At 36.8% G+C, this 15,933-nt stretch overlaps 1 protein-coding gene across 1 annotated transcript; it reads right to left on the reverse strand.

Annotated features, from left to right (window-relative positions):
* Nucleotides 1–1,124: 1,124 nt before the first annotated feature.
* On the reverse strand, nt 1,125–15,245 carry LOC136711653 (bile salt export pump). Its single transcript, XM_066688032.1, has 28 exons — nt 15,067–15,245; nt 14,536–14,627; nt 14,311–14,332; nt 13,960–14,029; nt 13,465–13,706; nt 12,707–12,791; nt 12,078–12,211; nt 11,735–11,906; nt 11,030–11,154; nt 10,548–10,722; nt 10,122–10,235; nt 9,830–9,940; nt 9,581–9,706; nt 9,097–9,300; nt 8,616–8,786; nt 8,007–8,205; nt 7,836–7,905; nt 7,361–7,499; nt 6,440–6,607; nt 6,244–6,348; nt 5,907–6,068; nt 5,323–5,526; nt 4,970–5,211; nt 4,420–4,576; nt 3,968–4,165; nt 3,556–3,762; nt 2,846–2,992; nt 1,125–2,005 (listed from the first exon to the last, which is right to left on the reverse strand). Exons 2-28 carry the CDS (start codon nt 14,594–14,596, stop codon nt 1,805–1,807), a joined length of 4,011 nt encoding a protein of 1,336 aa, XP_066544129.1. The 5' UTR covers nt 14,597–14,627; nt 15,067–15,245; the 3' UTR covers nt 1,125–1,804.
* Between the last annotated feature and the right edge of the window lie 688 nt (nt 15,246–15,933).

A 15,933-nucleotide genomic window follows, 5' to 3' on the forward strand; every position in this document is an offset into this window, starting at 1 on the left:
CCAAGTTAACATTTTTCTCTCTTATGGGGGATCCCTTAACTCTTATGTGGGTCCGGGACCCCCCCAGCTCCCCCTCAATTTGAACACTGGCTACAAACTCTAGTTTGAATATCTTTATATTAAGCAGCTTTCCTAATTTTATTTTTTAAACACAAGGTGGCACTGAAGTTAACAGAGGGGAACAGTAACCAGCTTGTAGCCAACAGGAGGAAACAGAATGGCAAGATATCCTACGTATCCTAAACTGAGACTGGTGTTTTATGTTTTTTAGTAGAATATGACCCTAGTAGTAACAGACAAAAACACAGCTGTAGTCGATTCCAAAATATGAAGCTTCACCCAATGCACCACAAGTGTTAATGTTCCGAAACAAGAAAAACATGTATACACTAGACTATTACAATGATTTAGAATTTAAAACACACATAATCTTAACACTATAAGGAAATATAACGATGAGTATTTATATTGCTTGTTCGTGAATGTCTGCTTAGCAGACCTTTCAATTATTTGGGGCAACATTATTGAAATGAAGTAATGATTGACTCATGGGCCAGTCCTATACAACTGATCTTTTGAACTGGAGATGTTTTAAAATGCTACCAAGAGAATTAGTTAACACCTGGTGCTCCAATCCTTATTATTATTTTAGTCATTTAGCTGACACTCTTATCCAGGGCGACTTACATTTGTACCCATTTATACAGCTGGGTATTTTTACTGGAGCAATCTCAGTGAAGTACCTGCTCAAGGGTACAACAGCACTGCCCCACCCAAGAATTGAACCTACAACCTTCCAGTCATGAGTGCAGAGCCCTAAACACTACTCCACAGTGCTGCCTTATGGTGTTCTTTTGCCTTTTGGTGGGCCCATCAATCAGCTCCTTCCACTTACCCATTATGAAAGCTCATTATTTGTCTGTTGTTTATACTATCTCTCATAATAAGTTATATATTGACATTTGCAGCTGTGTCTCAAATGTTTTTATAAATACTGTAACTTGAAAATTCTGAACTTGATTATTATTATTATTTTACAAAACAAATATTATAGCATCATAGGAAAGAAGTTTGATTGTTGTGTTTAATACTTTTAATTATGGACATACACAAACAGAAATGAATACGTTCTACAATATGAATCTATACATCTCAAAATAAAACAAAATCACAAGTACATATTTAGTGTTTGATAGTAAAAGTGCCTTTTGCAATGATGTACATTTATAAACCATTTAAACACATGATTGCTTTTTAACATAAAAATAAATATTAATAGTACATTTTGTATAATTGGTGAGGTTATTATTATTATTATTATTATTATTATTATTATTATTATTATTATTAGTTAGCTGAGGAATATTAACATATTGATACACAGTACACATTTTGCCACTGAATATATACTACAATAAATACAAGACCAGATTGGAAACCCAATATTGTGATATAAACATGTTTTTCTTTATGCACTAGTGCAGGGTTTCTCAATCCTAAACAATGTAGGTGTTGGAAACAACAAGCTTATTATAAAAAATGTTATGCCTTCATTCACACTAAAAACAAGGAAGTTTTATGTGCAAAGTCAAACATTAGTGAAACTATTTGTTGTCTGGATCAAAAAACAGGGCTGATGGGTCCCCTAAGGACTATAAATGAGAACCCTAGCTCTATTGAGGACATTCACACAATATCACCGTTATTATACATATTATGCAACAACTGAATGTACTAGAAATCTCACATAGATCAGTGAAGGATCAATCATAGTATTACACATACAAAATATGTATGGTGTCCTTTAACTAAGAGGGGCCCCTGTTGTTACCAATTTATAGTACGCAGCTTTCTTGGCCATGAGCTCCTCGTGAGTGCCCTTCTCGATGATGGCTCCCTGAGACATGACAGCAATGATGTCTGCGTTCTGAATGGTGGAGAGCCGGTGAGCTACAACGATACACGTACGGCCCTGTCGAGCTTCATCCAGCGCTGCCTGGACGATCTGAAATTGATTTGTTTTGTTTTTTATTAAACACAACACACATTGTTTGTTCAATGTTTCAATTTGAGTTCAATTAGTACTATTGTTTTCTGCCTTTGTTTATGTTCAATCCCAATGTAAATATGAGCTGCAGAGTGAATATCAGTGTAGGTTATGTAATAATGTGAACTTCCCCCCCTAGCTGTCAAGGACTGTGAGCTGTGTTGTCTGAGGGAACTTGGATTTGCTTCGTTTTAGCCGTTCCATGTTCATGTCGTCATGTACCTGCCATGCAGAACATTGGTAATACTTTATAGTGAGAACCCAACTTGAACATGTCTCCCAAGACTTTGACCTGGAGAATAATCACAACTTTGACACTGCCCCTAACATTAAACTAGCAAATTAAATAATTGATAGTGGGGTACATTTGTGAGTAGAATGAACATAATAAAGAGAAAAAACTGAAAACAGGAGACACTTCTTCACACAGAGAGGCGTCACAATCCGAACAAACTCCCCAGCGATGCGGTTGAAGCTGAAAATTTGGGAACATTTAAAAATAGACTGGATAGTATCCTTGGATCACTCAGTTATTAATGGAGACCATACGAGCACAATGGGTCGAATGGTCTCCTCTCATTTGTAAACTTTCTTATGTTCTTATGTTCTTAAAATAATCTGCCAAAGAGTTTTTTTGTAGTTTTCAAAAGATGACTGAATCAATTTATCTTTACATTTCAATTTTGAGGCCTACTATAAAATAAATTGTCAAGTAGTTTAAAATGTAAGTTTGATCACTTAATCTATCTAGTTTAGTCTGGGAAGACTTATAAATGCACAAGAAATGACATTGGTTACCTTTTCACTTTCGGTGTCTAATGCAGATGTGGCTTCATCCAACAACAGGATTTTAGGATCCCGTACAATGGCACGTGCAATAGCTATCCTCTGTTTCTGGCCCCGGGACAGCTGGGAACCCTGCGCACCAACTTGTGTTTCATATCCCTTTTAAGAAATTAAAAAATATAAATCAATATTCTATTCATTTTTGGGAAATTTTTATTTTTTATATTTCATAGATAAATAACAACCCTTTATTTTAACTTTGAATGGAACAGTTGCTAGAAAGATAATATGTTGGTTTTACAGAAAGATATCACTTTTTACTGCATACTTTAAATCAGGGGTTCCCAATGTCTGGTGATGGAGGGCCAGTTTCTGGAGGTTGCATGGGATGGGGGGCCACTGAAGAAAATTAATCAGCGAGGAAAACGAAATGTGTCCCAATATATGTTTTTATTTCCTATACATTTCTGTTAGAGAACATTTATGAACTTTAATTGTTGTTCTATTATTTTCCCCCAAAGGACATGTCCAATTTGTCACAGACATTTTCAGAAAGTGTAAAAATATAGTAAAGGTTCACAAAAGGGGTGGTTGAAGGTTGGCATTGGGGGGCCGCACCAAACATCCTCGAGGGCCGCATTTGGCCCCTGGGCCGCACTTTGGGAAACCCTGTTTCAAATCAATAACATTTCAAAAACAATATTATTTGCTATGTTACTTACGTCAGGTAGTGTCATTACAAATTCATGAAGATATGCTTTCCTGGCAGCTGCAATGACTTCTTCCATGCTAATTTCCCTTGTGTTGTCACCATATTTAATGTTTTCTGAAATGCTACAGTCAAACAGTACAGGTTCTTGGGAAACAATACCAATCTGAGATCTCAGGAATGGCACATTAACATTTCTTGATAGATGCCCATCAATTAGCTAGAAAGAGGGGTAAAAACTTTAGCAATTAGTAAGTGGAACCTAATGTAATTATTGTCAACTGCGATAGTATGACATACTAGAAGGAAATGTAAACCACTCTGGGTGAAACGTAATTGCTGATTTTAATATAGCATTGTGCGTCTTAAACATTTGTGTGAACAGCAAGTAACTGTGACAAAAGAAAGCAATCACAGTGACTTACAACTTTGCCTTCATCAGGGTCATAAAACCGCTCCAGCAGTTGAATGCTGGTACTTTTGCCACATCCACTGCTTCCAACAAAAGCCAGTGTCTGTCCTGGTTTGACCGACACTAACAGCCCATTGAGCACTTGAATGTCAGGACGAGTCGGATAGGTGAACTTGCAGTTTACGAAGTCTAGTTCTCCTTTAAATTTGTCCTGTGGAAAAAACACGGCACAATTACATCTACTAGATTCTCTGATTTACCAAGCCAAATTTTTAACATCCCAGAGCACAGATTAAATGTGTACACAGGACAAGTAAACAGCTCACAGTTACACTTCTGATTTAATCTAAGGCCATTCTATATTACGTACTGTGCTATTACAAAAATGGCTACAGTTGTGGATAAAGCTGTAACAGTAAACAAGGTGATAGACAGATAAATATATATTGGATTGCGGTTTCTAACCCATTTTTCTCCTTCGTTATGGCTCATATTTATTCTTGGTTCCCGGTCAAGCAATTTGAACAGCTGTGCAGCTGCTATTTTAGCCTTGGCATAGTCAGGGGTGAATGATGAAGCTTTTCCTAGAGCAGTCCCACTTATCACTATGGCAGAAATCACCCTGAGGGCACAGCAGAATAAGAAATAAGAAATGAGAAAACTGAAAAAAAATACTTCATAGTTTCAGAGCTTTTTTTTCATATTTAAAAGAAATATATTTTATTACTTCCTATACTTCAGTTATTCAATGTAAATGCTTTGTTTGCAGGACTATGCAGTAGTTTCAACATATTGTACCATTAAATAAAAAATACATAGAAAATACTTTCCTCTGGTTTAATATCGATATGTACAGTGGAGTTGCAGAAATACCATTATTACAGATCACAAATGATCAAGCATTTTTAAAATGCATTTCAGGCTAATACCATACATTAGTAAAGTAAGGTAACTTTCTATTTGGTATTACTTTTGTTGTATAAGAAATACATATATATATATACATAAAACATACCTGAAAACCACTATATAATGTAATCCTTCACTGCTGACAAGAAAACCACCATATCTAAAAGAAGCTGCATAAGCCATGAAAATGACACATTGTGCAAATGCAAAACAAATGCCATAAACATTGGCCTTCTTTTTAGCAGCTCGGTACGGGGCTTCCAGCTGGAGTTCATACGCTCCTACAAACTTGTTCTCCTTAGCCAGCCCAGCGATGGTCCTTATGTTGCTCAGAGCTTCACCTGAAACCTGTATAGGAAGTGAAACACACTCTCAGGCAAGTTTCAAAGCATGACACAAACAGTGCAAATACAGAAACCGTGGAAATCAGCCAACTCCTGATGAGAGCTGTGGTCTCACCTGGCCAGCAGATTCCATAGCCTTCTTGTCTTCATTTGCAAAGCCTGTTAACATTTTGGCCTGGAAAGCTCCAGACAACCCAATCAATGGTAAAAAACAAACGACTACTAAAGTTAATTTCCAGCTGAAGTAGAAGGCAATTATAAGAGATGCTCCGATATTGGTCAAGGAATTGACTATCATTCCAATCTGTGATCCAGTGGCCTGCACACACACACACACACACACACACACAAAAAGAAACATTTAATTTATTATTGATAATTTAACTTTGTCCAAGTTTTAAGTTTGTTTTCATATTATCAATGTCCTCAAATAATCACTGGGAAAAATATGTAGAATGTAAGAATCATGGCACAATGTAATACTTATTCAACTCCAAATCATGTAATTATTAGGAATGCAGAACCATTGAAATACAGCTCTGAAAAAAATTAAGAGACAACTCCAAGTTCAGAAATCAATGTTAAGTGGTCTCTTAATTTTTTCCAGAGCTGTATATGATAAGTAAGAGAATTAGAGAATGAATGTTGTACTCTACAAATAAGACCTTCTTCTTGCTTTGGCAAACATGTGATACTTACCCCTTGAACCATAGAAGCATCTGATGCAAGCCTTGTGGTAAGTGTTCCCGGACTGTTTCTGGGATCATCAAACCAGCCGATCTCCTGTTTGAGCATGGCCTGGAAGCCCACCTTTCGAAGCCTCCTGGTCAGCAGCTCACCCGATTTACCAAAAGCGTATCCCTTTGGGACGAAGAAAAGGCAGAGCACTTGAGAAGATGTGAGAACTGAGTCAAGGCCTGCAGAAAGAACAATTTTCTTCTGGATTTCTGAATTAGTCGTGATGATACACAGTAAATTAACATATCTCCCTGTGAGTAGGTACGGTATAGTTATATAGGATTAAACATGAACATACCTGTACAAACTGTGTGAAGAAACTCATAATGGCAACTAAGACAAAAAGCAGGCATATTCCATTGATCTGGGCTTGTTGCTCATCCAAGTCTGGTATAGAAAATGTCTACAGAATGACAAAAGACACATTATGTTGCAGGAGGCAGCCAGACCAATAAAACTAGTAAAAGCAAGGTGGTCAAGTATTTTTTTCCTACCCCAAGAATCTGGCTAAATAAAATGGCATAAATTGGGTTCACAGCACCATTCAGGGTGGCCCCAAGAGCCCCAAGCAACATGTAGGGCCACTCAGGCTGGTTGTATTTCAGGATGCGAGCCACCGGGGCCGGTTTGGGCTGCTCTTCCTCCGCCACCACTTCTGTACTCTGTAAGAAATGTGATGTGTAAGGCCCACAGGACCACAGTGAATCAATGAGATGTTTATTGTCAATTGGTAATATAATAATATAGAGCAGGGGATTTCAAACTGGTCCTGGAGTACCCCCTGCCCTCCTTAATTGACCTATCAAAGCAATATACCATTCAATTAAGACCTCAGTTGGAACAAAAACCAGCAGGGCAGGGGGTACTCCAGAATCAGTTTGAAAACCCCTGATATAGAGAAACAGGCGATGGAGATATGGGGGATTTGATTATGCATTAAATACTGATTAATATGCAAAGCTAACAGATTATTTTGGCTATGGAAAAATAAACAACATAACAAATTAGTAGATATGTCAAACCCTCTGGTACATTTCCACTGCACCACTTCTGTAACCTTGTGGATGACTTAGAAACAACAGGAAGGCTCATTATCAATATAGTCATGTTTACCTCATTCTATGAAAGTGTCAAGGCAGGGAAATCAGATGTTATGAAAACTGAGTGTCTGTCTGCTACAGACTTCTCAAGACACATACAGAAAGGCAGATGTACACATGCCCTGCATGAGCCAACATACATTAATTGGGTTAAGTCCAATATATTTGCCAATCAATACAATAAATTCTTACATCTGTCACAGGGAAATTAGCAGATTCAGAAGATGAAAGATTCTCAGAAGTTATATGTACTTATAAGAAATGTATTTTAGAAATAAGAAGTAGAAAAATAAAGAGATTAATTAAATATGTTACCCTTTGCTTTTCATTCTCTTTGTCCATATCGTCAATGGCATCATTTGATAACTGTAAATCAAGGTTTCCAGATATAGCATCCGGATACACATTAGACAGCTGTGAGTGAGATCTCAGACGAAGAGATTGCCTAAAAAAACTAAAATAATTCAGAAGAAAATGACTGATTACTTTTAATGTCATAGTGGGAGAAGCAGCACTAGTAATAGTGAAAACACAGCACACTGCAGACTTGTACATATGTATTATTATTTTATGGTCCTTATACGCTTTCCAATATTTCATTTTATTACAGAATTGTAACCTAGCTGTTGTATATCTTCTGTAATGCCCAATACTAAAGATCAGTCATGATCTTGCACACCACATACCCCAAGCCTAACAATATAATCACAGCCTGCCCTTCATTTTTCTTTTATCAATACAAGCACAATAGTTGATGGATTAAGGTAAACACACATGGATTGTGCCTCACCTTAGAACAGAATCATCACTTCCTTTATTAAAACATTTATTTTGTTCAATTGTTTGTCCGTGTTCAGGCACTGAAAATAAATATCAATCATAATTTAGAGGTTTGTATTAATGCATCAAAAAGTATTTCAGAAGCGCTTTAATAGAAAAAGGAAAGAAAGTCAAGACTCACTTTGTTTTGACTGATCTGGGTTGTCATTGCCTTGATTCTGCAAGGTCACCAGGGTGAAATAAACACCCTTCCTTGCTAATAATTCAGTGTGGGTCCCTTTCTCGACAGCTCTTCCGTGGTCAAAACCAATGATTACGTCGGCATTTCTGATCGTGGACAGACGGTGAGCTATAGTAATAGTTGTTCTTCCCGAGCGAGCCTGAGAGGATAGGAGCTCATGGTAATAAAGAATAAACCTCACACACACACACACAAACACACTGAAAGTAAAGATTTGTGAAATGATGGATAGACACTTCTACAGAGATAATAAATTACCCCTAACAATGCAAATCTGTTCAGTCAACATGTGTTTGCTAGAAAATAATAGCATAAATAATTCTTGTCACGCAACATGTGACCATGCTTGTGTTAAAGGCACTGATAGTTCAAGCTTTTTTTCCACTGGCTATCTTATCTCTTGCTATGTCTATGTACTTTCAAGCATGCAGTTTCATTGTATAAAGTAGCCATGCCCACCAAATGACTAATAAAGTCTGCAATTGCGGAAGTCCACGAGTGGGACCTACAAACACTACTGGGGGCTGTCTGATACAAAGGAGGGCAAACCTTGTCAAGGGCATCCTGCACCACCGCCTCGCTCTCGTTGTCCAGGGCGGAGGTGGCCATGTCCAGCAGCAGGATCCTCGGGTTCCTGACGAGAGCTCGAGCGATGGCGATTCGCTGCTTCTGGCCCCCACTCATCTGTCCTCCACCCTCTCCCACCAGAGTGTCGAATTTCTGGTCATGTGTGAGATGACAACACAAGGAATATGATCAAAACCTCAATCCACCCACTATTCCAAAGCCAGCGCTTGATGGTGGCTTTCCACTGAGTAGACGTATGAAGACTCCTCTGCTTTTGGGCAGATCAGGTTCTCATCTCATACTGGCTTCTCCATAATTTGAACTAATGTAATTTTTGGATCTGTGGCGAGTCCACAATAACGTTATAGGCATTACCCTCCTTTGCCATTTACAATTTCTGGTCACAAAAGCCGTTTTCAGGATTAGCACTTGAATACACTGTACAGCTGTATAAATGGCTCACCTGTGGTAGACTCATTATAAAATCAAAGGCATTGGCCTCCTTGGCTGCTTGTATGATATCTTCCATCGACACACCTTCCCTCCCAAATCGGATGTTCTCAGCAATGGTGGTGGAAAACAGAACGGGCTCCTGCTCCACGATACCGATCAGAGAGCGCAGCCACTGGATATTCAGGCCCCGAATGTCATGACCATCCAGAGTCACCTGATTTAAAACCATGCTTTTGAGCTTCACATTCAAATTGTATTGATCAGCAACTCTATTGAACTTATACTTATAATGAACTTGACTCATACAGGGCCTGTGTGTGTTATTATTATTATTATTATTATTATTATTATTATTATTATTATTATTATTATTATTATTATTATTATTATTATTATTATTTATTTATTAGCAGATATGTAATATATAATATGGTAGATCTCTCTATAGTTGTGTTGTATCCCATATTTGGAAGATCAAGATACTGAATGCTTACCATTCCTTCCCTGGGGTCATAGAATCTCTGGATGAGTTGTACTGTGGTACTTTTCCCCATCCCACTTGGCCCAACAAATGCAGTAGTTTCTCCTGCTTTGATAACCATGCTTAACTGATCCAAAATCTAGGAGAAGAAACGTATTACCGATGGTCCGTAACAATTGTATATAATATTGTTTACATTGTTGTTTTGTATTCTTTAAAATACAGAAGCTGAAAGGTAATTATGCAAATACATTTTAAATACCTTAACGTCTGGTCTAGATGGGTAATGGAATGTGACATTATGAAATTCAATGTCCCCTTTTACTTTCTGCAACTTGTGCCCTTCTTCTGAAAAACAATCAATCTCAGGTGTCTAAAAGTACAAAAAAAATAAAATAAAATGTCACTGCCTTTTGTTAATTAAGTTTGCCAATATAACATTTACAAAAGAGTCTGTGATTCAAGTTCAATTACAGTATACATAAACAAATACATGCTTCTACTCAGCGTTGGTTACTTATAAAGTATGGCTCAGAATTGCAGATCTCTCCTACCCTGTCAATTGTGTCAAAAATAATTCTGGCTGCTCCTCTGCCTGAAGCAAAGGCCTCCAAGCAGGGCGATGCCTGACCAAGGTTCATGGCGGCCACCAGAACACCAAAAAACACCTAGAAACAGGAAGCAAGGGGGTGGTTTCAGTTCAACAATTCAAAGGCTTTTTAGAGAATGCAAATTTAAACAGATAAGGCAAATTGAAATGTGCAATGCATTTTAATGGTCAGTCTTTGAACTCCCCAAAATCAGATTTATTCTGCAAATAACATTTTCTGTGAAAATGTTTCTTGAGCCATATTCCCTACTTTATATATTGCATTAATATATTATACTACATTCAACAGCATTCAAATTCCATCAGATTATTACATATAACAAACAAACTATATTCGGATGTACAGTACAAGTTGAAGAGTACGACATACCTGGATGAGGCCTCCCGGAGATAGCTCTCTGGTATCAATAACAAGCTTTGATCCGTACCAAAATGCCAGGGCATAGCAGAGGAAGATAATACTCCACAGATAGCCTTGAAACAGGCCTATTATTGTGCCCTTCTTAATACCCCAGTTCTGAGCATCAATCAAATTTTTATCATACCTGTTTTGAAACAAAAACGTACTTGATTTAACATGTTCCTGAGAATGTGATGTAACAGATTAATCTGAGGTTTATTTTATGCAGACAAATCCAATGCAAAAACTTACTTTGTAAATTTGCATTAAATAAGATGTGGCAGTGAGGCATTATAGCACAGAATTAAAATGATGACACTTCTCTATGTTCTTCACAGCGGTGAGGCAGAATTGTTATTCTTTTTAATTTAGTGCAAAATTACCATTTAAATTTCCTCAAAACATTACAAAATGATTTGTTATCAGAGGCATTTAAATATTGAAAGCTTCACCTCTCAGCTTCTTTCTCCTCACCACCGAATGCAGCAACTGTTCTCACAGAGGACAGCACCTCGTCTGCAACTGCCCCCGCTTTGGCGTAAGCCTTTAACTCAAGGCCAGTTAGTTTTGCAACAGCCTAGGGCACAAAACAGTGAAATGATTAGTTATGTAAGACATGCTTATGCTGTGCAATATATTCAGAATACAAAGTCATTTTCAATTTCAAATACATTCAATATTGTGATAGAAAATACCAACCCGCTAATGGAATGAGGGATAACAATCACAGTGAAGTGATATCATGGTATTTATTTATTGATCGAATTAGTCAACCATTAATCTACAGAACCCACCTTTATTGAAACATTATGGATCTGAATTGTTCAGTGATTAGCACAGAACTAAAGGCTAAAAACACAGAAAATACCTTTTCATAGTTTATGATAGTGTGATGTAAATGTCCTGATCTGACATTATTGAGGGGATTCCGGGTAAAAAAGTCGGCATCTCGATATACGATAAAGAGTCATGGTGGTGCCTGACTTACAGAAATTCTGTGAAAACAGCCGTGGCATGGAGGCAAACATGGGAAAGATGTTTTAATCTAAATTACTTTTGAAAGTAATCTTAAGTAAATAATTCTGTCTGAAATCAGGAAATGAAGGTAAAAACTGTGTGTAATGAAAAATAACTGAATAATCGCAGTACAAATATACCATTGCCATTAGTCCAGCTCCCAGACCAATCAGAGGACTGACTGCTATGACAACCAGGGTCAGCTTCCAACCACCAATGAAGCCGACCATGAACCCGAAGATGAAAGTGGAGATGCGCTCAATGAAGATGGACACCTGGTCAGCGATGGCATTGTTGATTCTATTGATGTCACTGAAACAATATGACAAATCAAATACTTTGGGACTCAGCTAGGATTATTAATTAGTAAAGGCTAAAAAATTAGGCATATGATGCATCCTCAAAAGGACTACAACAGCTCCAATGTGCTCATGCATTGGTTTCTCCAATCAATATGAGAAGAAAAACAAATATCTAACTTACTCTGATATTCTTGTGTTAAGTTCTCCAACTGAATTGCAATCAAACCAGCCAATCTCCATCCTCATAATTTTTCTAAAATAGGCCTTCCTTAATTTCTGTATCTGACGAGCAGCAGCCGTGACCCAGAAAGCAATCTGAAAAGGAGGACACTGTTGTGAGCTACTGTGGCTGTAGCACAGATCTTGTAATTAGATAAATTATACACTATACAACTGATAAAGCATACTGTGTATTCAGTGCACAGCCAGATGCCATAAAAACTTTTAAACTTTCTAAAATGCGTCAGAAATGTCTTCACTGTCTTATAACTGGATAACTTAATGCAACAGTGAAGTGTTTCTTATCTTATCTTATCTTAGTTAAAGGTTATGTTATTCCAAACAAGACACTAAACTCAAAATTGACTTCACATTTGGCAAGGGACATATTGAATCAATAACAATGTTGGGGTTATTATATTTACTATGTTTTATAGCATGATAGCACATAATGTTTTATATTTAAATTCCAGAAAATCTTTCTTTGATGTTATTGTACTATTATCTTAAGGCGAGTAACAGATTTAATCAATACATGGGTGTATTAGAAATATTTATACAGTATGTTGGGGAAATAAACAATACACTTACTTGAAAATAGCTGACAAACAGAACACCTGCTCCAATGCCAACATAGTACAATGCAAACATTGTCATCTGGCCCTCTATATCCACCCTGTTCAAAGCAGAACAATGTGAGGTTATACTTAATATCTTGACATAGACCAAATTAAACCATAAATCTAACTGTGAATTTCAAATAAAAAACTTGTACCGAGTAAAGGCTCATTTTACTGTCTAAGGCCCCTTTTGTACTACAATGCCATTGAATAGAAGTTGGGAGATCAAACTATTAATTTGGTCTGGTACCCTGCTTGGGTAATATAGGAGCAGTATTTTTTTAATACCAAATCGATACCATTCAAACAATAATTTGTGATGACTGACATTTACAAACTGGGCAATAATAGACTAACAGACTCATATTTGTGTAAAGCACTCTAATATACAGGTAGTTCTGGGTAAACAACGCATAGGATGTTTGACAAATATGCCATTTATGATCTATAGTTGTCAAAAGCAGAACAAAATACTCTTATTTGTTTTAGTTTACAAGCTGCAGTCATGAACTGTATAACAACAAAATACTGTCATAAAAATAGACAAAACCCTGTTTAAAACTGTGTAGTTAGAATTAAGTATTTAATGAAAAATATGAGTTATGTGTATACCCAGGAGAAATATATATGTATATATGAATAAATATGAAGGTAGAGCATTTTAACCAAACAAAAGTCTATTATTAAGAAGACAGCTTTTCCCATCAAGGTCAGCCTGATCTCACTCACCCACAAGCAACTGTTGTGTTTTCTGCAAGCTCATATATAGAGCCGTTTATCCAGGTTATGGTGTTGTTGATACAGGTTTTATTAGGGTCTTTCAGTTCCTGCACTTCCAGTTCATATGCCACAAATGTGTCAGTCATCATCCCGTAAACCAGCAGCATCAGAGGGGAGGCCGCCCCGTGAACCAATGCACACAATCCCCCTGTGACCATCATGATTATATCTGTGCATGTCGCAAACCGAAACTGTGAAGGAAACACATTCTTGAGCATCACTATTCAGGCTGTCGTTGGTGAGGTGATGTTTCTGTTTCAACGTTCTCCAGCTGTTATCCACAACATACAGAACCAAACTTGTAATTACTATTAGTAGGGAAGCATGCTGACTGTAGGTAAGTATGGTGTTACAGTATATTCTTTCTGATTTTAAGATCAAACATCTCTGAAACCTTTGAAAGATCTGTAATCTGCACACATTTAGGGAGAAGCAGTTTTTTACCAATTGAAAAAATCCAACTCCCATGTCTTTTTCTTCTTTCTTTTCGTCTTTGTCTTTTTTCTTTTCAGCCCTTTTAAGAAAGACAAAGAAGGAAAAGCTTGGCATGAAAACGGTCAGCTGTATGTTCCAATAAAATGGTGTCAAGCAGCCAAAGAGCAGGGAGTCTATGGCAGGAGACCAGAGCACCGAGACGTTCATTCTCCACTCCATCCTCCTGCCAAGACCTTCTCTTACACTACTGTTATCGTCGTCAGTGCTGTTCCCCTAAGCCCTTCTTCTCCTTCTCCCTGGATCTGACCAGATTACTCTGCAACCCCAGCTGCACTTAAAATGAGAAAACAATGAGCTTACCCATTTTTATCAGTTGGGGAATCTGAAAGAAATGTACAAAGACCAGTTCAATACAAGTAGTTCATAAAATATGTGCATTTATCAGAAAAATACAGTTTGCAAATAGTTTAAATCTTACAAAATATAAGATCCACCTATCAGACTGCAAATATGTATTTTCTTGGTGTGTAGTCTGTTAGTGAACATCTGAAGACATTGCAAATGCGATTACTTTCAATCGTGTACCTTGTTTTAATTCCAGTGCTTTGTCGCCTTCTTCTAGTTGAAGGGAAACAGGTTCATTCATTTCCAAATTATTATGTCAGTTGATTCTCGACCTTGAAAACAGAAATTTGTTATATCTAACTAAAATAACTGTATCTAAGTTATTTTAATACATTTCATCTTCAATAGAAGTACATCTATTCTCATATGAGTTTTGCTACCTGCATGTTATACCCATTCATAATAAATGGGAAAGACACCCAAGGGAAATTACACCATTCAGGACTGGGTAGACATTTGGAAAATTAAGTTTAATATGGATAAGCAAAGTATTTCATGCAGGCCTTGATGGAGCAGGTTAAAATAACAACTTCTCACCTTGGCATAACTTCCTACATAATAGAATATTATAAAACACATAACTATGAGAAAATACCTTAAACAAACAGAAATAAGTTTATACTTTCAAGAACTTTAATATGTTCCCAAATGACATAGACTTCGGACAACATAACTTGACCAAAGTATTCAAAACTTAGATAAATTGCTTACCTTTCAATAGCCTTAATTGGTTTTGTTTTTATCCTCCAAGTGAACTGTGAGAAACAATATCAAAGGAAATACCTTTCCTGTATTGCAGTATTCTTCAAACCCTGAGCAGAATCTCAGTCTTCACTATCAACAGTGAAGGATTCCTTCACAATGTGGAAACTTGCTTTCCTGTATCCACTCTCCACCTCTCACACTATCTTCTACTCTATGAAATAGATAAGCATGACTGACTTTAATTATACACATTAAGGAGTGTCTTGAGTAATGCCACTGTCAATTATCTTAAAGTTACGTCAAGTAGCAAATGAAATACCAGTAGTGTATATGCAGTATAATTCTGGGAAAATTATAACCTTATTTGTTCTGCTTTTTTTAATAAATACATAAACTTACATACATAATAACAATGATAATAATAAATGGATAATAAATGCATGTTCCTATTGAATAGGCTTGTTTTGAAAGGTGTACACTGTAATTCTTTGTTCTATTAAGTTCTGTATTATGAAACACTCTATCAATGTCCTTAATTATTGTTGTAATCTATTCATTGCCATTTCTGACACTGCAATACAAACTGGGTTCAATGGCCGTGATTCCATTGCCTCTAACTATTATCTGTGATAGCCTGTTGTGATACTGCTGCCATAAATTATTTGATGTTTGGCCTTTACTACACCTCAGCAAATGATTCAATTGCCTCATAAATTCCCATTAACTAATCTATTGACTTTTTACCGCATTTATTTAAAAACTGTATTTTCTATTCAGTGTACACATTTCTCATATTGATTGTGATTTAGGATTTGTGATTTAATTCCTCATTTGGCTAGTAAATAACTCAAGACATTCCAACCTCCATCCTCA

Source organism: Amia ocellicauda, chromosome 16 (genome assembly GCF_036373705.1).
Source record: "Amia ocellicauda isolate fAmiCal2 chromosome 16, fAmiCal2.hap1, whole genome shotgun sequence".
NCBI lineage: Eukaryota > Metazoa > Chordata > Actinopteri > Amiiformes > Amiidae > Amia > Amia ocellicauda.

Excerpts from the sequence above, each read along its gene's own strand:
- LOC136711653 (XM_066688032.1), bottom strand. The coding sequence starts at position 14,596 with ATGAATGAACCTGTTTCCCTTCAACTAGAAGAAGGCGACAAAGCACTG. Across the intron at positions 9,301-9,580 it reads ATGACCCCAGGGAAGGAATG|GTGACTCTGGATGGTCATGA; the intron begins GTAAGCATTCAG and ends GTTTTAAATCAG. Across the intron at positions 2,993-3,555 it reads TTGTAATGACACTACCTGAC|GGATATGAAACACAAGTTGG; the intron begins GTAAGTAACATA and ends ATTTCTTAAAAG.